The sequence below is a fragment of the Gossypium hirsutum genome, chromosome A12 (assembly GCF_007990345.1).
Source record: "Gossypium hirsutum isolate 1008001.06 chromosome A12, Gossypium_hirsutum_v2.1, whole genome shotgun sequence".
In the NCBI taxonomy this organism is placed as follows: Eukaryota; Viridiplantae; Streptophyta; class Magnoliopsida; order Malvales; family Malvaceae; genus Gossypium; species Gossypium hirsutum.
In genome coordinates, this window is record NC_053435.1 from 105,606,146 (window position 1) to 105,626,518 (window position 20,373).

General features: G+C 30.7%; 4 protein-coding genes across 5 annotated transcripts; 3 read left to right on the forward strand and 1 right to left on the reverse strand.

Moving 5' to 3' along the window:
* Positions 1-503: 503 nt before the first annotated feature.
* On the reverse strand, positions 504-2,828 carry LOC121202841 (RING-H2 finger protein ATL22). Its single transcript, XM_041083585.1, has 2 exons — positions 1,963-2,828; positions 504-995 (listed from the first exon to the last, which is right to left on the reverse strand). Exons 1-2 carry the CDS (start codon positions 2,636-2,638, stop codon positions 577-579), a joined length of 1,095 nt encoding a protein of 364 aa, XP_040939519.1. The 5' UTR covers positions 2,639-2,828; the 3' UTR covers positions 504-576.
* Positions 2,829-5,545: 2,717 nt separating this feature from the next.
* LOC107947121 (putative E3 ubiquitin-protein ligase UBR7) lies at positions 5,546-9,503 on the forward strand. Of its 2 annotated transcripts, XM_016881684.2 has the most exons (7): positions 5,546-5,660; positions 5,760-5,813; positions 5,945-6,077; positions 6,569-6,727; positions 7,559-7,819; positions 8,297-8,965; positions 9,164-9,503. In XM_016881684.2, the coding sequence occupies exons 3-7, from the start codon at positions 5,997-5,999 to the stop codon at positions 9,248-9,250; spliced, it is 1,257 nt and encodes a 418-aa protein (XP_016737173.1). In that variant the 5' UTR covers positions 5,546-5,660; positions 5,760-5,813; positions 5,945-5,996; the 3' UTR covers positions 9,251-9,503. The 2 variants fall into 2 exon arrangements, with proteins under 2 accessions (XP_016737173.1, XP_016737172.1); XM_016881683.2 differs by having other exon boundaries at positions 5,546-5,813.
* A 6,058-nt stretch (positions 9,504-15,561) lies between these two features.
* On the forward strand, positions 15,562-16,217 carry LOC107947123 (uncharacterized). The gene has a single exon (XM_016881685.2). The coding sequence runs from the start codon at positions 15,683-15,685 to the stop codon at positions 16,001-16,003; it is 321 nt and encodes a 106-aa protein (XP_016737174.1). The 5' UTR covers positions 15,562-15,682; the 3' UTR covers positions 16,004-16,217.
* A 1,724-nt stretch (positions 16,218-17,941) lies between these two features.
* Positions 17,942-20,005, forward strand: LOC107947124 (uncharacterized). The gene is made up of 3 exons (XM_016881686.2): positions 17,942-18,155; positions 18,420-18,571; positions 19,730-20,005. The coding sequence occupies exons 1-3, from the start codon at positions 18,086-18,088 to the stop codon at positions 19,745-19,747; spliced, it is 240 nt and encodes a 79-aa protein (XP_016737175.1). The 5' UTR covers positions 17,942-18,085; the 3' UTR covers positions 19,748-20,005.
* The last annotated feature ends 368 nt before the right edge of the window (positions 20,006-20,373 follow it).

The window sequence follows — 20,373 nt, forward strand, 5'->3', positions numbered from 1 at the left end:
TAAATTGGGTAAAAGACATGATGACTTTTGAAAGAGAAATAAATGAGGTCAAAATTCAAAGCAGTCAATTTAAAATTAAAGTCTTCCTTAATCAGGTATTAGCTTGAGGGTGTTTATCGTTTCAGGTATAGTCTGAATTTGAATCACGTTAGTTATATTGTTATTAAGGTTTTACCTTTTTTTTCTTTGTAATTCAAAAAAAAAAATTCTTAAAATCTTTTCTGATTCACGAGTTTTAAAAATATGACTAAAAATATGAATAAATCAATTAAACCGTATTAATTGAGTCTATATTGATTGTTTGGTTGTTGTTTGCCCATAGGACCCTAGGCATTAAAGATTGTGAGCCCAAACTCGGACTTCCAATTTAGAGCTTGGTTGTATCTCTTCTTTATGAATATTACTTTACTAGGTTACTGATAGTTTATTAATATGTAATGTATTAGGTTTTATGCTCACGAGAGGAGAAAAGCTCTTTTTTTTTTTCAATAACAATTTCATGTAAAATAATAAATCTCTTTTTCTTTAAAGAATTAAAATGGAAGTACATGATACTGTTTTTAAAATCAATAATTATTATGATGATATTAAAGACCTAGATGAGGTAACATTCGAAATAAGTTTCATAGGGAAACTACGACATAAAGGACACACAACATTTAATTTCAACCACTCATCAATACAAACGGCATGGAAATAATGGTTGCAATCTGGAATAGTTCGTAATATCTCTTTAGCGTGATATTCGTTAAGACAAATAGAGCAAATGTTATCACTCGGCCGTGTTAATCGTCGACTTTCACCTAATAATGTTATCGGATATGATTCGAGGATTTGCCCATCAAGACCTTTGACGACCATGGCCGAAGATGCAGTCGGGTTCAGATTTTGATGATCCTGGACCTTGCCACGGAGGTAAATTACAAGGCCGAGGATGAACGAGAAGGGTATTCCCACACCAAACACTATGGCTAATTTAGTGCTCCTTGTAAGACCTGTAATTAATGAAAAGAATACTAGTTAATGAAAAATGTAGTAATGTGGGACAACAAAATATTAATTCACCATTTATTAAGAAAAAAATAACAACAACAACAATACTCGTTCGTTAGAGAACAGTTTGGCCCGTCATAAATGTCGGATAAATACCGTACAGCACCCTTATGTACTAGTGGGTACATCATCAATTAATAGATGGAGACCTCAATAGCAAATTGAAAATTGCTTTTGTAATCACGTATACCCAATTCTCTTTTCTTCTTCACTGTATTCAAGATTCATTTAGAAACATGTGTTTTGTAAGCAAAATTAAAAATATATGTATATATTTGTTATTAATTATTAATTTTATTTGCATTAACATGTTCATTGTACCAAAGAAACAAACATGTCTCTGTCGGGAAAAGAGAAAACATGTTATTCATGCAAGGAATTAAAGCTACAGTCAAGAGTGTGAAAAATGTGGCAATCAATTTGTATTTTTCTTTGAGTTTTCTATTATTTGGATCACATCTAAATTTGTGATTAATTTATTATTAATTATATTTAAAACTAGTGTTCCAAATATTTATTTTTTAAAATTATAATTAATACTATTATAATAGTATTTTTGTTTTTCATTCTTTTATATCTATATTTATATAAAACAATTAAAAATTACAATTCCAATAATTGGACTAGTATTTAATAGTATTAAAATATAAATTAATTATCACGCCACTTATATTTATTATTAAATAAAATTTAAATAAAAAATTTTAAAATAAACTATTTTTTTCAAAGTGCATTGTTCTATGCATTATAATCAGGTTTAAAGTCATATGGTTTATTGGTGATTATATTAATTTTGCATTTTATATTTTTTGTTATGTATATTCATTATACTTACTTTATCTAATATTATCAAATATGGACATTTTCGATCAAATTAACCAACTTGTGTCACTGCAAAATAGAACATACCATCATTAAACCCGCCGGAGCATCCGACATCCGTCCCCGTATCATTCTTGAACATGCAAGTCCCAGCCCTGCTTTCGCACAACTTGCAATCAGGTTCATTCCATGTCAATATGAAACCATCTCCAGGATCCGACCAATCAGACAACGAAAGTGGAAGCAAAACCTTTGCCATCTCCGAACACGATGTCGACAATGATGCAGGCAAATCAAGCCGTTCCGTTGGTATAGCCACGACCGAAAAATCCTTGCCGCTAAGACAAGAGATGAGTTTTGCTTCAGCCAGTTCTGGTACAGTCGATGAAGCAGAGGAGCAATTGAAAAACGTGTAGCTTCGAGGCTCTAGCAAATCGAAAGGAGTGCCGGATAGATTAAGTCCCTGAAGAATACGTCTTGGGGCACAAGAATCCGGGTCTTCGATCCATATGTTTTGGAAGATATAGTCGATGTTTACGACGGTGAAGCCGCCAGAAAACGGAATCGTGAGGATGGCATGTGCTTCGTTTTTACACGAGAGGTCGAACCGGGGATACCCGCATCGACCCGGCTGGGTGTTGAGGCGGAAAGGGAAGCTAATCAATTGAGTCCCACACAAAACAGGGCAAATTTCAACACTTGTCGATGGTTGAAGAGTGAACATTAGAAAGATGGAGAAGAAGACAATTTCAGTGAGAGCCATTGCTGAAGAATTTTATAGTTACTCGAGATGATCCAAAGAAAACGAGACAATAAAATATATAATATAATCTATCGAATTTATATATAACGAACTAGTTGGAATTATGAAGTTCAATGAAACGGGACAGAAAAATTCGAAGATTCATGTAGCAGCCATTGCAAAAACTTTTAAGGTTAGGTATGGACTGTGGACTACTTGATTATTCAAACTTAGATGCATGAAGCATTTTGTTGAGACACGACAATAAATACGATGCTTTAATTAATACTTAACGAGACTTGAAATGACAAGTTGCATTGGTTTTAAGTCACTGGTCAATGCAATAAACGTGAAAATAATGCATGCAACTATGTATCGTCCTTTAAAATTGACAATGGCTTGTTACTCCCATCCTCTTTTTGCTAGGCCTGGCGTTGGATCTTTAGGACTTGGGTTTGGACTCGGCCTTTGCAACAAACCTTGTGCTTGTTGGTTTTGACTCCAGCGTTTCTTTGTATTATTATTATGCTTGCTTGTCCTTTTGCTTGTACCAATGCACAAGTCTATTTCCCATGTCTCGTGGGCTGATGTTTTCTTAGCAAAGTTTGGTTCAATTGGCGTTTGCTTTGGTGGTAGGAATGTGGCCTTCGTTTTCTCTCATGTTTCCTTCGTTGGTCTCTATGCTTTTGGTCTTTGTTTCTCTTTTATTGAAGATTCCTTTAAATGTATGGTGCTATTAGTTTCGATAAGGTTAATTATTATAACGGTGAGATTAAAATAAAAAATGAGATATTTAAATTCAAATATAACATTACTTGTGAGATGAAAATGTAAAATGATTATTAAAAATGTTAAACTATAATATGTAATAGAATATCAAAATATGTTACAATTTATATTTAAATTATATTATATTTATGTTTAATTATAAAAAATAATTTTTTAAAAAATTTAAGTTATTTTAAAATTATGTTATGTGTGTTAAATAAAATAAACAATAAAAAAAGAATTTGAGAGATAAAATAATAATTACCCGGTTTTTTAACTTCCAAGTAAGTTCGTTGGAGCTTTTTAACTCCAGCCTATATTTTAAGTTACAGTGAGGTGAGAAATGTTCATTGGTGTGCGACTAAACATCTCAACTGGAGCTGTGTTTTAATTCAAATTTTTTTACTCCTTAAATCTGACCGCATTGGAACCCATTGGTGATCCAAAGGGCCCTGATTGTTTGTTTTGGCCATTTTGGGATGAGAATCTCTCTGCTGTTGATTATGGTTGGAGCTTTTTCGATTCATCTCAGTGCTGTACTACTCCTTTGGTTTCTCATCAATGGATATTTATTTTCTCACAAGGTTAATTTTTAAGGATAATATTTGGCCCACAAGTTTCTTAAATAGTGTTTGGAGAGTTATTTAATAATTGGATTTGAGTGTAATTATTATTTATAATTATACAAAGATAATATGTTTAAGTAACTATTATAATAAGTAGGTATTAAAGAATTGGGTGTCATTGAAGCACAATTGGACGCAATTAATTACACTCAAATTTAATTTTTAAAAAATAATTTTTATACAAGTTATAAAATTTATATTATAAACATGAGTATTTGAGATGATTATGCTATAAATTTTCTTATATTATAAATCGTAAAAAAATATATTATAAAAATAATTTGTGTGTTTTATAAATTACAACAAATAAACATATTATTTGAATCCTAAAAAATTATAAATCTATTATCAAAAAGTTTATTATAAAAAATAATTTATACGCTATAAATGTGTTATAATATATTTACTTATAAAAATTTATGGTCAATAAGTATAGACATATCTAATTTCTATGTCCATGCTACATATTATAGAAATAATATACTTATTGATAAAAAAATATTATAATTTTTGTAATATAACTTAGTTATAAAAATGACAAAAAAATTATTTATAAGAAACGTTACGAAAATTATTGAACAATTTATAAAACAATATTAATGTATTATAAATGAGATATAATCTAGCATAAGTTTTCTCCAATTTAAGTTTGTATAAGTTGTTAATTAAAGCTATAAACAAAATGGATTGTAAATCTAAATATTATAATGTTAATGCTAATTATGCAAATACAAAATATTTTATTTCACTATATCATAGGGTATGATACTATTCGAGAGAATAGTATCATTAAAAAAAACACCACAAGTAGCTCACGAACTATTTGACTTGAGACATTTAAGGTTTCGAAATATGATTGAGAATATATTTGTTGTTCTAAGATTTTTTCTTATATTAACATTACATTAGTATAGTATAAAAAAAAGGTTAAATCGTACAAGCATGTTGCACATTTATTAACTACAATTATAGGTGGAATTGAGATTATTCATACTTCAAATAGTACATGAAATAATAAGATATTGATAATATTAATTATGCAAATTCAAATTCAGATGATGATGAACTTGATCAATGACCAACATACGATGATAAATAGCATTTGCACTAAAATAATTAATAAAATTGCATATGATACTTATTTTTCTTGTTAGTTTTATTAGTTGTTGTATTATTGATTACTTTTTTAAACTTACAATATATATATATGATGATTTGATTTTAAAATGTAAATAAAAATAAAAATATTAAATTATAAATAAACTAAAATATAAAATGATTGTGCACAATATAACCTTTATTTTTATTTTTTTGTAATTTAAAGAAAAATAAATAATCAATCTAAGGGAAAGCATAATTCATAACCATACTATTTGATATAATAAATTTTCAATCTCGTAAAGATTATAATTTACAGCAGAACATAATAATTCAGAATGAAAATTTCCAAAATTCCGTAAATCAAGACGCAAGAAAATGAAAAATCCTAATTTCACAATAAAACAACACGTAACCATTGAAAACATTTTGGAAGATAAATGAGAAAGCAAATTGGAGGGAACGGACCACGTAATTTGATTCCATTAGGGCACATTGTGGCGGGAAAATGACCTAACACTTCTTAGTCCCTTACTCCTCTATCTTACTCGGTATATTTAAACCCTAGCTCATCCTCTCTCAATTTTCAATCCCTAATTCTTGTTCCTTTTTTTTTTCCTCTGATTTTCTCTCTCGCGTTTGGTCAACAGTTGTTTGATATATTATCGACCGCCTCAAAATCCGTTAATTGCGGGTTTGAAAAGGTACCTTTATTCGTTTTTTCAATGTTAGGGTTTCTCATTATACGGCACAACTTAGATTCCCCAAATGAATAAAATATCCTTTTGTCATTTTAGTTAATATTTTTCGGGTTTTTGTTCATATTCAACTCCAGGTTCGAGGAGTAGAGATTTTTTGTTTTTGACGGTCCTGGTGATTTGGGGGAAATGGCTGCCGATCTCGACGATGATGGTGAAGAGACTGTGTCAATCAACGAGTATCTTGAGAGTATCGAAGAAGAAGAGTTGGTAAAAGCCTGTCTACCGTCTTTACCTGTTTAGGGTTTTGTTTTGCAGGAATGATTGAATTTAATCAGGGCTTTTCTCTTTCGTCTGGTTTACTGATATGGGAATATTTTTTTCCTCGTTTTATTCTTTGGCTACCAAAGATAGTTATTATTAATATTTTTTATTTTTTTTTGCTTCTGGAGCTGAAATTTTGGTTGAAACATATTTAGTACATGAATTGTTGTGTGAAAGTTGATTAAAATTTGGGAAAATTTCTGGGAGTCTAGCTTTATGTTGTTAATTCTATACTAACTCGGAATGCATGGTACGAGTACTAGTCTAAGATTGATCAAATATATCATATATCCTAAATTTATATTAAAAAAGTATTAGGTGCAAATGATAATCAAGTATAAAAAGTTTGAACTAGCTATTGATTGTTTTTATCTGTGCTTCCTTCAGCTATATATGCTGTTGGGCAAAATGTAACTTCTTTTATTTTTATTCTAAAGGAGGCTGATTTGGTTTTGGGTGGAGATGAGGGCGATGAGTGTACCTATTCTAAAGGTTACATGAAGAGACAGGCAATTTTCTCATGCCTGACATGCACCCCTGAGGGGAATGCTGGAATTTGTACGGCTTGCTGCTTGTCTTGCCATGATGGCCATGAGGTATTTTCCTTTGGATCATCCTTTAAAGCGTGGGAGATCCCCTCAGCTAACTTTATCTCTCATTCTGAAAGCTAAGCTTTAATTCATTGCTAATAGTATAAACATGTGAGTGAAATTTGTTAGAGGGGAAGTTTGTGTGGTGTTTTTGCTTAGACATGACATTTTGAGTTGTGTTTTATAGTTAGCTCTTTGTTGGGCATGCTCCCTGTTACAGGCTGCTTTAGCAAGTCATGTAACAGTCAATACGATGCAAAGTTGGAACTTCATTCCTATCATCATAATATTTTCAACAAAAGGAGCTTTTCCTTTACATCATCCTTTTAAATTGGAATAACATTCACCTATTTGCTTCTGGATCAGTGTTAACTGTACTAAACATTCACACTGCCAACTGTTCCAATATCTAACTCTGCTCATTGGGAGTGGCTTCAGGGCATATTTTTACCTGCTTCTCCTATTAATATGTTCTATAATGGAAGAACTCGTGAATTGGTTTAACAATTCTTGATTGCTTAAAACGTGGGACATGCAAGATTCTCATTTTGATTAGCTCAGATGGCCATTAGAAATTCAGCAGTCTTATTTGAGTTTTGAGTACTGAACATAAGTTACGTATGCCGTTATCAAATAAGAAAGAATTGCATGTGCTTACTTGAATGTTGGGCTTAAGTTATGTGTGTTGTGCTGGAAATGTTATTTGTGCCCAATTTCTCAAGGTTTTCAAGGAGAAGTATTTACTTTACTTGTTTTTCTTTGTATAAGTATTCAATCTTATTATTTCTATCTGTCTACATGAATGTAAGGGATTTTCTTTGTTACCCTATGTTAAAGGTTTTGGAGCTCTGGACCAAGAGAAATTTTAGATGTGATTGTGGAAATTCAAAATTCAGAGAGTTCTCATGCAAGCTTTCCCCAAATAAAGATGTAGAGAATGTAGAGAATTCATATAATCACAACTTCAAAGGTTTATACTGTACTTGCAATCGCCCCTATCCAGATCCAGATCTCCAGGAGCAAGAAGAAATGATACAGTGCTGTATGTGTGAGGACTGGTTTCATGAGGAGCATATCAGTCTCGGTTCCCCTAATGAGGTTGGTAAGCTGGGTCGTGGTGCATATACTCCATTTCTGTATCATGGTTTTTTTTTTTTCACTAGTTTTTGCCAACAGCACAATATTTTGGTTTCTCTGTTAAAACTTTTGGCAATCTAGAGATACCCTATTGAGTGAGTTCATGTTAATGTTTGCTATTGTTTTTCTTATACTAATTATGAATTACTTCTCCCTTTGAGGCTGGATATGGGTTTTAATTATTTGTAAACAGTGAAAATTTGGGTAAACATGTTTTCTGATGACAATATATTAGTTTGAACTTTGAAGTACCTTTCCATGGGCAAGTTTTTACATAGTTAATATAGTTGAAGTTGAGCAATGTAAACTAGCTATATCTTGATCTTGGGCATTGAAAATGGGGAAGTGAAAACAATGTTATTTTAGCAGCTTTTGCTCTAATCTTGGAGTTATTGGTATCGGGAAATAGATTATGATCTGAAAATACTGGTATGACAGATTCCTAGAGATGAGGAAGGGGAGCCTCTATACGAGGATTTCATATGCAAGGCATGCTCAGCGATTTGTTCTTTTCTGACTCTATATCCTAAAACCATACGGGCAACAGGGAAACAACCTGTTGCTTCTGTTGCAACTGGCAAGGATAAAAGTGTGCTGGAAGACATCCCTCCTAAAGATGAACCTGGGAAACTTGACAATGATGTGTGCTCTGACACTGTCCAAAATAATTTGGTTGCTGATATGAATCATGGCTCTGTATCTGATGACAAGAAGTTTGTTGTTGGTGAAAGCTCCCAGAACAATGATAGCTCAAGTCTGTCCCAAAGTATTGCCAATTCAAATGGTACTTGTATTCTTGGAGTAGACTGGATGGCTGCATCAATTGATTCAGAAAGTAGACCGCTTTTTCTTTCTAAGAATTGGAGAGATGTCCTCTGCAGATGTGACAAGTGCTTAGATATGTACAAGCAGAAACATATCCGTTATCTACTTGACAAGGAAGATTCAATAGCAGAGTATGAAAAAAATGCAAAGCAAAAGAGGGAAGAGAAGTTGCAGAAAAGGGAAGGTGCTGAATTAAATTTCTTTAACAATCTTGGTCATGTAGAAAAAATGGAGATTCTGAATGGCATTGCAGACTTCAAAGATGAGTTCCGGTCTTTCCTGGTATGGCATTGATTGTGTCTTTTTGTTTTTGTTGGCATGCTTATCTTTTTAGGTTCTAACTTATAATGATTATATTGCAAGTAAGCCATGCATTTACTTTTTCATGTTCCTACGTCAGATTCTTTGTTTATGCATCTTTCAAAAGCAAAATTGTTGTCCGTGTGAATTATCTCACTTTTTTTTTGTTTAAATATTTAGGGGTCAGTTGATCCTTCAAAGGCAATCACAGCAGCTGATGTCAACCAGATTTTCGAGAACCTTAAAAACAAGCGACGGCGCGTGTAGATTGAAGCTTTTTTACTGGATATTACTGCACTGGCTCAGTTTGAACTTGGACACTACTGCTTCTAATATTATGAACTATGTTGCACTTGTGTTTTAATGACTCTGTGTTAACTAGACTTCTGTATTAGCTGAAGTTGTGCTATCTATGTTTCACAATATATATGTGCCGTGTTCAAATCAACATGCTTAGCAGGCTATCAGCAGCAACAACAGCAAGTACAACATTAAAGATGTTTTTAATCTACTTTCTGCATACCTTAGGGTGTTTTTTAGTGGTGTTTGAGGGATTTTGCAGCATTCTCTAAAAAGCGTACCAAAATTTTAAAACTTGCCAAAAAGAAATTTAACGCGTTAGAAATATTTTGGTATGCGCGTCGAGCGTACTGTGGAATTTTCAATGGTGTTTAGCATTGACATTGGAGAACACTTTTCAAGCTAAAAGTAACACAGAATAAATAGCTTTCAAGTCAAATCAGCTTGAATTATCTTAACTATAAATTATAAATATGATTAATATATTCAAATTAAAATTTGCAAATAATTATATGTTATGTATTATTAACGGTAAGTTATCACACGTTATTGTATTACATTTTGTATTATGTAATCTGAGTTTAATATATTTGTTAATTCTGAAGTAATAATGTCCATGCTAATAATAATGTTTTTCCAATTAAGTAATTTATTTCATCACTTCATAAATATAGTGTTATGTTTTTATGTAATTTTAATATTTAAAATATTTTTATATATTGAAATTAGGTTTTGAAAACAATTTAGATTTATTACTTAAATCTGGCTAAGTTAAAACATACCGACGCCTAACGATACGGCTGTTTCAGCCGACTTCATTTCATATTATTTAACTGCTCGGGCCCCACCTAAAAATTGATGTCTTTGGAGTTCACCAGACAAAGTAGGCAGGCACGATCAAACCCTTATTTTAATTATGGATGAAAGCTATGGGTTTTAAATTAAAGGAAAAAATAGTATTAAAGGCCTAACCTTGTAGCCCCCGAGTCAAACCAAGATGCTTAGTCATTTTTGTCTTTTAAGTAAAGATTTGGGGTCTATATTATGTTGGTCACGAGACTAACAGGAAAAAGAAGAAAAAGAAACAAAGCAATGGATATTCGTTTTTCTCATGTAAAATGATAGGGTTTATATGTCTTGTACAAATTTAATATCCCCGATTGTTTTCGGCTTTGTCAGGCTGCATGGTATAGGACATTATTTGAATAATTTCATTAAATCCATTCCTCCAGTATTTTCGTGGTCTAATTTGCTCTCCATTTGTTTGACAATTTATAACACTATTTAAACCAAACATTTGAATATTAGAATATGATATTTGACAAAAGTCCATTAAAAGCTATTTATCAATTGTATCAGTAACTTTCTGAAACTAAAAACCAAAAATTAAATCACTTGAGTGAATACATTGTGCTTCAAAGTTGCAAATCAATAGGTTGGCTAAAAAAACACCCTAATTAATATTGGTTAGTAATTAACATCTTTCTACTGTAATGATTAAGAATTAATTATCACCTCTCCACTCACTTTTTTATCTCATTTAATTGTTATACATATTTTTATTATTGTATTATTATTAAATATTATAAGTATTATTATTGTATGATTATTAAATATTATTATTCAACATTTTTTATTATAGGATTATTGTTAAACACATATATGAATACATAAATACAAAAATATGAGCAAAATGCTAAAACATAATAAATTAATATTATTCAACAATAATCCTCTATAGTTATAACATGTGTTTTGAGATTACAAGGTTTCAGTTGTCTATAAAATTCCAGACATATGTATAAAAAGTCTTCTAAAACTATAAACAATTATTTATAGAATAACGAGGCTTGTACCTGGATATTCGTATTTTATAGACAACTGAAACTTTATAATCTCAAAACACGTGTTATAACTATAGAGGATTATTGTTGAATAATATTAATTTATTATATTTTAGCATTTTGCTCATATTTTTGTATTTATGTATTCATATATATGTTTAACAATAATCCTATAAAAAAAACATGTTGAATAATAATAATATTTAATAATCATACAATAATAATACTTATAATATTTAATAATAATACAATAATAAAAATATATATAACAATTAAATAAGATAAAAAAGTGAGTGAAGAGATGATAATTAATTCTTAATCAGTAAAAAGATGTTAATTACTAACCAATTAATAAAGTAAAAGAAAATTAATTAATAACTAATTATTAATTATAATAAATGTGTGTTATTTATTAGGGTGTTCTTTTTAGTATGTTGAGGTTTTTTTTAGCCAACCGTTTTAATTTTCCATTTGCTTTGGCAAAGAGAAAAAGGGTATTCATTAATGGTGTATGCAAGGCATGGGCTCCCACACTTGAGGTCAAAATAAAACATCAAATTTGTCAACACTTCATATTTAAAACAAAGTTTCAAGTAGAAGACAAAGCGTTAGGTTGCAGTTATTTCCACGAGGAAATGAAAAAAAAAAAAAAAGAGATATGGTTACATGTGTTCCCACAGTGTTTTTAACTTATTTGAAACCACTCACTCCCCACTACCTAATCTTCGGAGGCTGTCCACTACATTGTTTTGTGATTCTTATGCAAAGTCTTTATTTTATCAACAACAAAATACATGGCCATTGACCAAACTAATGCCGCAATAGCATCTAGGTAGCTAGGTTTATATTTATATTATTTGGATATGAGATGAGTGTGAGATCAGAGTTTGTATGCAATATGAATGTGTTTAAAATTTTGATACCTAAACTAGGTTTTTTTTTTTTCAAATTGATATATAAATATGTCAATTTTTTTTTCGAAATTAATATTTAAGGTAAATGACTTGAATTATGAGATGAATGTTAGGTATTAACTTGAATTAAAAAGCGTAATTATGAAACCTAACTAGTCCTAATATTTAAATTCAAAAATATATATTTAACTTAAATATTTATAAAGTATTTTTGTGACATATATCTAAAAGAATCATATCTTATATATCATTTACAAAATATAACAAATACTAATATTTCAAAAAGGGTTTATATTGGGAAATTAAATTTTGTAGTTGGTTGCATCAAATAATTCACTGTCGGATGATGCATTAATTGTGGGGAAGTCAAAATTTTTGAATTAAAAGGAGAATGACAAAATGATCAAATGATTAAATTTCGAAAGGCAATAAAAACAGTAATTTTACATTCTATCTATATCTCTTTTTTATTTTAACATACGTCAATGTTCGTCATTTATAACTGTTGGTTGGCAGTTTTGTACACCCTAAATTGAAGCAACATGGTCGTCCCACGTCTACATGCATATTCCCCTATTTCATATTACTTCAATTTACACCCTTTCTTTTTCAACACAATTCTAGAGAATGTACTATTTGAGTTTTTCAATCAAAATCTTGAGTTTTCATTACAAAACACCATACATTAGTTATTAGAAAGAAGAAGAAAAAAAGAAGGCGGCAAAAAAAAATTGTTGCAGTGCTCCAGAGGATGTTATTCTTTGCAAATATTAATTATTGTTGAGATCGATCCGTATAAAAATTAAGATAATAAAAATAGAGAAGAACGAATACATATATTTTACGTGAAAAGTCTTTTAAGAGGGAAAAACCACGAGCAAAAGAAGTTCCGCCTTTTCACTAATTGAGTAAACAAATGAGAGTGATAAACCTAGATATACTAAATGTTAATTACTCAAAACTCTAAATACAAAAATTCAAAATCCCAAAGAGCAAACCGGTAAATAAAATCCTAAATCTCATAGGGCACTTAGAAAATGGGTGTAGAATACTTTCCATAATTACCATGAAATTCTCACCAAAATTCATATACGACTACATCTTGTCACCCTCAAAGAAAAGTCATTTTTTTTATTGGCATTTCAAAATAGTATTATATAAGACTCCTTTAAATAGGCTAAGATTAATAATTAGAATCTAATTGGAGAAGAAATCCTGCTGAAAGTCTAAAACACGATTGCCAAATAAGAAAACACATTATGATGTCGCAACATTCTATTTGCCTAGTCCAGAAATCGTTCCTGTTTTGACCTTTCTTCGATTACTCGTGGATTCCATATCCTACAACTATTGTAAGTAAATTTGGTTTTTGGAGAAAAAATAAAATAATTATAAAATAGAGAAAAGATGGAGCTTTGTGATTGGATATTGGAGCATAAAATCTGTGTTCACACCATGTAGTAGAAAATATGCTTGCTGACCATGTATATTGACAGAAATTAAGACCCTAACTAATTTTGAAAAAACAAAACAAAACAGCATTGAAGGAGTCCATGCAGATGTATTATACTGTGGGAGTCATGATTTGACTGATTTAAACCCATTTTTTTACCACTAAAACTTTTTAAAACATTGCATATATTATTTAATTGAAGTTATTTCATGATATATGAAATTGGTACATATAAAGTTTTTAAAAATAATTTCATTTAATTTATATAAAAATAATTTACAATTAAAATAGAACATGATAATAAAACCTCTACATAACTGTTACAAATTGTATGACCTGAATTTTGTTATTTGTTAAAAAAATAAATACAGTGATAAAATAAGATAATTTGTGGGGACGAAAGGTCGAGGACCATAACTCGCTACAGATTTCCATTAAACACAAAACTGGACTGGGGTTACGATCGGGGTCTGCCCTCGCGGTACAGACCATACAACACAAGTTGAATCTGTTTGAAATTATTATTCTTCTATTTGACTTTGATTAAAACAAGATTTTTCAACCCTTAAATAGATGTAGTCGAAAGTTCTCTTGTATTATTCGTTTTCATGTTTCTTTTTCTAAAAAAGATTTTAGGTATTGACTATGTTTATTGTAACAACAACATCAAAGTGTGGAAAGATGAACTTGTATGGCATTAGGTGGAAAAAATGTAGTAATTAATATATATATATATATTTTTTGCGGACAGAGAATCACCATGAAAGATTTAACAATCTTTTAAATATCCTGTTGTTTTTATCTTTTTAAAACGTAGTGCTTGCTTTTTAGTAACTTTTGAATTTCTAACATTTTCACCCAATATGGATGAAGAAGAAGATGGACATAAACTGGTGTTTTCAAATCAAGATTATTAATTATTTCATCGTTAAATATTGTCACTATCAGTCTATAAGCCGACCTTGCATTAAGGAAAAAAAATTAACAAAAGGATCAAAAGTAGTTGAAACATTGTCTACGTAAATTCTGCCATTTCTTCATGCACACAAACCTCCACTTTAATAATATAAATATAATATCACGGCTCATCTTATATTAAAGTAGTTGGCAGGTATGGTACATATTTAAAAAAAAATGTTGTTCGTATTGCTATTAATATAGGAGAATGTGAATTTAAATGTGCTTAAGCGCATTATCTTCCTATTTATAAGTTAAGAAAAAAATCATGAATAGTTTTAAACATTATATCAGAATTTTTCGAGTGTAATTAAAAAATACTTAGGATATCTTTTTTGTTCTATTTCTCCATTTCTTTTATCAATTATATTTTGTTAAATATATTTTAAATTTAATTAAATTATTGTCTAATTACTTTATTTGTAACTTTTATTAATAGATACACTTTCAAGTATGGGTTCAAATTCACACTTCAAATCGTCAAAAGCCGACAATTATTCTGTCTTTTCCGTTTTCTTACTTGAAGCCTTTTTTATTTAGCCATCAAGTATACAATTATTAATTTTTCCTTTTTTACAAGTAAAAAGAAAATCACATTTTTTAGCTCATCTTTTTTAACTTTTTTTCTTTTGTTTTAGTTTATCTTTATGAAACGAAAATTCAAGGTGTAAAAAATAAAAAACACTTCCTCTTATTTATGGCTAAATAAAAATACTTAGGTTCGAGTGTGTTAAAACACATTAACTTCTTATTTATAAGTTGAGTAGGAATTATAAATAATTTTATTTCTAAACATTGTGTAAAAAAAACAAATATAATCAAAATTTGTAATAAAATTATATAAAAAATATTACACTAATAATAAATTTTAACATCCTCTCTCCCAACCAAAAAAAATTAAATGGAATAGTAAATTGTGATAATTGATATTAAGTTGACTGCTCAGATGTCACTTAGTACGTAGAAAAATCCAAGTCTCGTGAAGAAAATTAAGTCTTTTAAGTGTACATAACTAAATAATTAATTAATTAATAGAGAGTGTTTTTATTGGTTTAGTGTATCTAATTTTGTCTATATATACCCTTATAACTCACATTCACATTCCACAAAATTTCTCAAACATTTTCTTACTTTCCAATACAACCCAGTACAAGTTTTTTAGATCAAGAAAGTAGTGGGTTTTGCTGGGTTTCTTTCTTTCTTTTTTTTAATTTTAAAGAAAGAGAAAATTATGGGGAATTGTATGATGAAGACATTGGGATCAAGGCCGCATCTGGAAGAAGAAGAAGAAGAAGAAGAGATTGGTGAAGCAGCTTCAACTGATTATAAGAAGGAAAATGAAGGGAAGAAAAGCAGCATAAAGGTGAAGATAGTTCTTACAAAAGAGGAACTAGACTTGTTATTAGTGAAGCTGAAGAACAAGGGTAATGGTGGGAAGAGCTTAGAGGAAATTTTGGGTGAAATAGAGAAAGCCAGATCTGAGAAACTTGACTCTTCATGGAAACCTTCGTTGGAGAGTATCATGGAAGACGACGATGTCATTAATTCATGAAACTTTCAATCCCTTTTCTGTAAATTACCCTCTCTCTTTTTTTTTTTTACGTTCATATACTATTATACTTGCGTAACTCGATGACAAAGTATTTACCAGACTCTCCCCCACCCTTTTTATTTTCTCTGGATCTTTGGCATTGAGCGATGTATCTCTGCGTTGCTTAGCCTTATTAGGAGTTTTGTTTTTATAAAATTAATGCATCTTTTATGTCTGCATGGTTGCCACTTCAATCATCTGAAAAAAAAAAAGGTTTGCTTGAAGATTGAGTGATGAAATTTTCTTGTTTTGGGACTGTATATATATGGAGTGTGAAATTAAGAATGTCGTTTTAATTTTACCTTCCATGCAAATCTTATTGTTTTATAACACTTATCTTCAATCCTGTTCTGTTTATAGTGATAATAAACCTATTTGATCACAAATTAACAGACTAATTAACTCTGTAAAACCCTTTTCTTTTTGGTTCCAAAAAATTTATGAACATTGTTTAAAAAGGATCAGATCACTGTTTGTGGACCCCTTAGAAAAAATGGCGACTTTCTTCAAGTACTATTCATCGTCGGAAAGAAAAAAGGGAGAGAAGGAATTAACATAACTATATTTACACATATAATCATGAGCGGAAGATGTAACAGATGCTAGTCTAAAGCCGTGCTCCAAAAAAGAAAGTGCAAGGATTCGGTCTAATCTAATCCATCCAACTGCCGGTTCATTTTTATTTTATTTTGTTTTGGAATATGAGGAAATTAGAAAAAAAATTGTATTTAAAACATTATAAACATATTTAAATAGCAATAAGGGAAAATATTTAGTGTAAAATTTGTAAATTCCACAAACGAGCTATTTGACAAATATTTTATAAGAATATTTCAAATATTAAAAAAAAACAACACATTACAATTTTTTTAAAATTATTTGTGAAATAAAAGAAATACACTAATAGTATACGAAATACTTAATCAAACAATAATAACATGAATATCAATTTTATATTATTGATTAAATTAAAAATTAAAAACATAAAATATGATCAAAACTTATAATAAGATTGTTTAAAAAAATTAAAACATCAACAAAATTACTTATATCAATTTATTCATTGAAAGCTGATTGAGTCTTAACTCAGTTAGCATCGATATTGTTGTCAATGCAAGATAACGTGAATTCGAGTGTGTTAAAGTATATTATTCTCTCATTTAAGAGTAGGGAAGGGGTTATGAATAATTCTAAGTATTGTATGAATAGGACAAAGGCTAATAATTATGATGTTCCACTTTTATAAAGTAAATAACAAAATTGTAAATTCAAAAATTTTCAGGGGATTTGGGCCAATTGATTAATGAATATAAGGTATTTTTTTTCAAATTGGGCCAAATTAAAAGCATAAAAAAATAGTTCTATCAAATTGGGCAAATCCAATCTTAATTGAAAAGCCATGTCAGAAAAAAAGTCGAGTGTAAAAACTAAATTTGATATTGAAGTTGTTTACGGCATCCCCAAGTTAATAGGAACTAAATTTAATTAGCAGATGGAATTAATTTCATGTACCATCTTTAATTTCTAACATTTGGCGGTGTCTTAACCTTATAATTATGGATTCCCTGAATCAATAAAAAGTAACGAGGAATAGTTCCTATTAATTCTTAGATTAAGAAATTGCATAGTCGAGAACGAATAGAAAAATAAGAAGCGAAAACATAAAGGACAATTGTATAACCCAAAAATACAGTCTTGCGGGAGGACAATTGTTATGCGTCACTTAAACTGGACATGTGACACTACCAAAAGGTGGTAAGGTACATACCGATTATTTTAATAATTGGGCCAGTGTCCCTAAAGTTAACCCTTGATTATTTTGTTCAACGGTGCGTTTGTTTTACTTCCACGAAGACGCTGTCGTTTAGTATAAAGTAGAAAATCAATTTTAATATTTTCGCTCTCTTTTTCCTTCCTGAAACATCGCCGCCTACTTTTCTACATAACGAGAAATCTCTGAAACCGGAGAATCATTCTTAATTGGAAAATCACCGTCAAACTTCTTTGAGAAAATTCCCATTGTACCAAAAAAGAAAAAGAAAAATGGGCCTAGCGCAAGCGATGAAGAGAATCCCTCGCATCAAGTTTCCTCAAAGACACCCCAAACCTTCTGGTATTCTTCTTTATATCCATTGACCCCTTCTATATCTCATCTTTTGTGTTTTCTTTGCTTTTGATTTCTTAATGTATTGTTAAATCTCATTCTGCCTTCTCTTTAATATGTTTTTTATGGTTTTCTCTATATCTGCATGTTTAACTGAAAGGGGGGATGTTTTTTGCTGAATCTGTAAACGCAAGTCAAATTGTTGTAAAAACTGTTTGCGATTGCAGTTAATGGATGTTGGTGAAAAATGTGAAATCAAATCGATATTTGCAGATTCTGGGTTGCAGGCTCAGGTTGCAAGCAAAACTGGCGATGGTGATCTAACTTTCTTCTCTAGTTCTAAGGCTCCTGCAACTGTGGGAGGCAAAGCTTCTCTTCAACCCAAAAGAACGGCTGTTTCCAATGAGGAAATTGAGGCTATTTTGGTATGTAATCCGTCCTCTTTCGTGATGTTTTCAGGATTTAAATCTTTTTTTTTTTTTACATTGGACATTTAAAGTTGACCTATGTTACCTGGAGTTGTTTCATACTTGTAACATCATATCGCTAACCTAGATCTGAAATCCTTGTTGAGCCCATGTTGGACATTAAGGAAAATGAAAGTTTTGGGTAGATGTTGACTGCATTATATGTGTTAGGATCACTAACCTTGCTTATAAGAGATCAGTTGGACAGAGAATTTGGCGCTTAAGTCAACTTCATCCTTTGAAACCGTGGTGCATTAAAATGCATCAAATGCTTATGATCTAAGTTTTGTGATCTCTACTGGAGAAGAAATTTATCTTGTAATATCATATTTGAGCAATAAGAACTGTTGCCAGTTTATGTTGACCTATATTACCTGGAGTTGTTTCATATCTTTGAAACATCATACCACGTACCTAGACCTTAACCTGTGCAGAACACATGTTTGACATGAATACTTCAGGGAAAATGAAAATTTTGGGTAGATGTTGACTGCATTATACGTCTTGGGATCGCTAACTTTACTAGCCATAGTGCATTAAAATGCAGCAAACGTGTATGAACTAAGTGTTGTCATTGGGAGAAGAATTTTTATCTTGTACTGATATATTTGAGCAATAAGAGGGGTTGCCAGTTGGGTTTTATTTATGGAAAAACATACTATAACAGTCTGTGATTCTCAAAAAGAAAATCACTAACAAATTTCGATGATTCTCAAAAGAAATCACGGACAAATTTCAGCCACTAACTTCTAGGAAATAACTTCTTAAATAACTGGTTAAATAACTAAAGGGTGAATATCGGGAGGAATATGGAGTCAATAGTATTTGTGATTTGTTAGGAACCTCACGGATTGTGAAGAAAGTTAAATCCTTTGGTTATATGCATGAATTAGTATTGTATGTTTCCCTCTTTATTTTGATGTGCACATGCTTATGAACTATTGGTTTTTGATGTGGCTCTCTTTGTTCTTTTATTCTTTTGTGTGAAATGGATTCAGTCTTGCTCAGTGCTTAAAATTAACTTATTGAGCATGTACTGGAGGAATGGTTTTTCTCCCACTTCCTCTGTTTTAGCTTGCTAGACATCTGTTAATCCTTTTTTGGCCCTCTTGGCAGTTGGGTGGATGTTTCTGATCATCTGATGGAGTTTCAACAGGGAAGATGATTTCATGGACTTCTAAATGTTCTCATTCTTTTTTCTTATCGCAATATTGGAGCTTCGATTTTCAAATGACATTGGTGTGCTGTAAAACTAATAGGAAAGGGGACAAACACCATTTTTAATGAATAAACACAGAAAATCAAATGAATTATGGCTTTTTTTTTTCCTTCTCATTCATGTTTTGTATATTTTAAGTACTTAATTAATATTGGTTTGTGATGTTTGAAGTATCTCTGCCTGTGATTGATTCCTAACTAAGCTTAAAGAGTCAAAACCGCTCATAATTCTTACCTTCCATACACGAGAGTTGAGACAGATATCTCTTTGGATCCTTGTCTATCATAGCTTCAAGAACAGCAGATTTAGGATTCTTCGTCGCAAGGTCCAAAATTGTTGAGGCAAATTGTGAACTTTTCCACCAGTGAGCCGCTGCGATACATGTAGGATAGGTTGTTAAGAGTCTGGTGGTTTTAGTTTCTTTGTGGCAGCAAGTCCGGCAGTACTTTCTGCCACCCGGAGATTTTCTAGCGAGCCCCATAATTTCATTTCCGGAAGCATCTTCTGGAACTAAGAGAGTTCAGTGCTGTGCCACAAACTT

What these genes read in the sequence shown, in the direction of transcription:
- LOC121202841 (XM_041083585.1), bottom strand. Translation starts at nt 2,638, where the DNA reads ATGGCTCTCACTGAAATTGTCTTCTTCTCCATCTTTCTAATGTTCACT. An exon ending in CTCCGGCGGGTTTAATGATG is followed by an intron (nt 996 to 1,962) that starts GTATGTTCTATT and finishes CATTAATTACAG; the next exon opens with GTCTTACAAGGAGCACTAAA.
- LOC107947121 (XM_016881683.2), top strand. Translation starts at nt 5,997, where the DNA reads ATGGCTGCCGATCTCGACGATGATGGTGAAGAGACTGTGTCAATCAAC. An exon ending in CTTGCCATGATGGCCATGAG is followed by an intron (nt 6,728 to 7,558) that starts GTATTTTCCTTT and finishes CCTATGTTAAAG; the next exon opens with GTTTTGGAGCTCTGGACCAA. An exon ending in ATGAGTTCCGGTCTTTCCTG is followed by an intron (nt 8,966 to 9,163) that starts GTATGGCATTGA and finishes TTAAATATTTAG; the next exon opens with GGGTCAGTTGATCCTTCAAA.
- LOC107947123 (XM_016881685.2), top strand. Translation starts at nt 15,683, where the DNA reads ATGGGGAATTGTATGATGAAGACATTGGGATCAAGGCCGCATCTGGAA.
- LOC107947124 (XM_016881686.2), top strand. Translation starts at nt 18,086, where the DNA reads ATGGGCCTAGCGCAAGCGATGAAGAGAATCCCTCGCATCAAGTTTCCT. An exon ending in AAGACACCCCAAACCTTCTG is followed by an intron (nt 18,156 to 18,419) that starts GTATTCTTCTTT and finishes CGATATTTGCAG; the next exon opens with ATTCTGGGTTGCAGGCTCAG.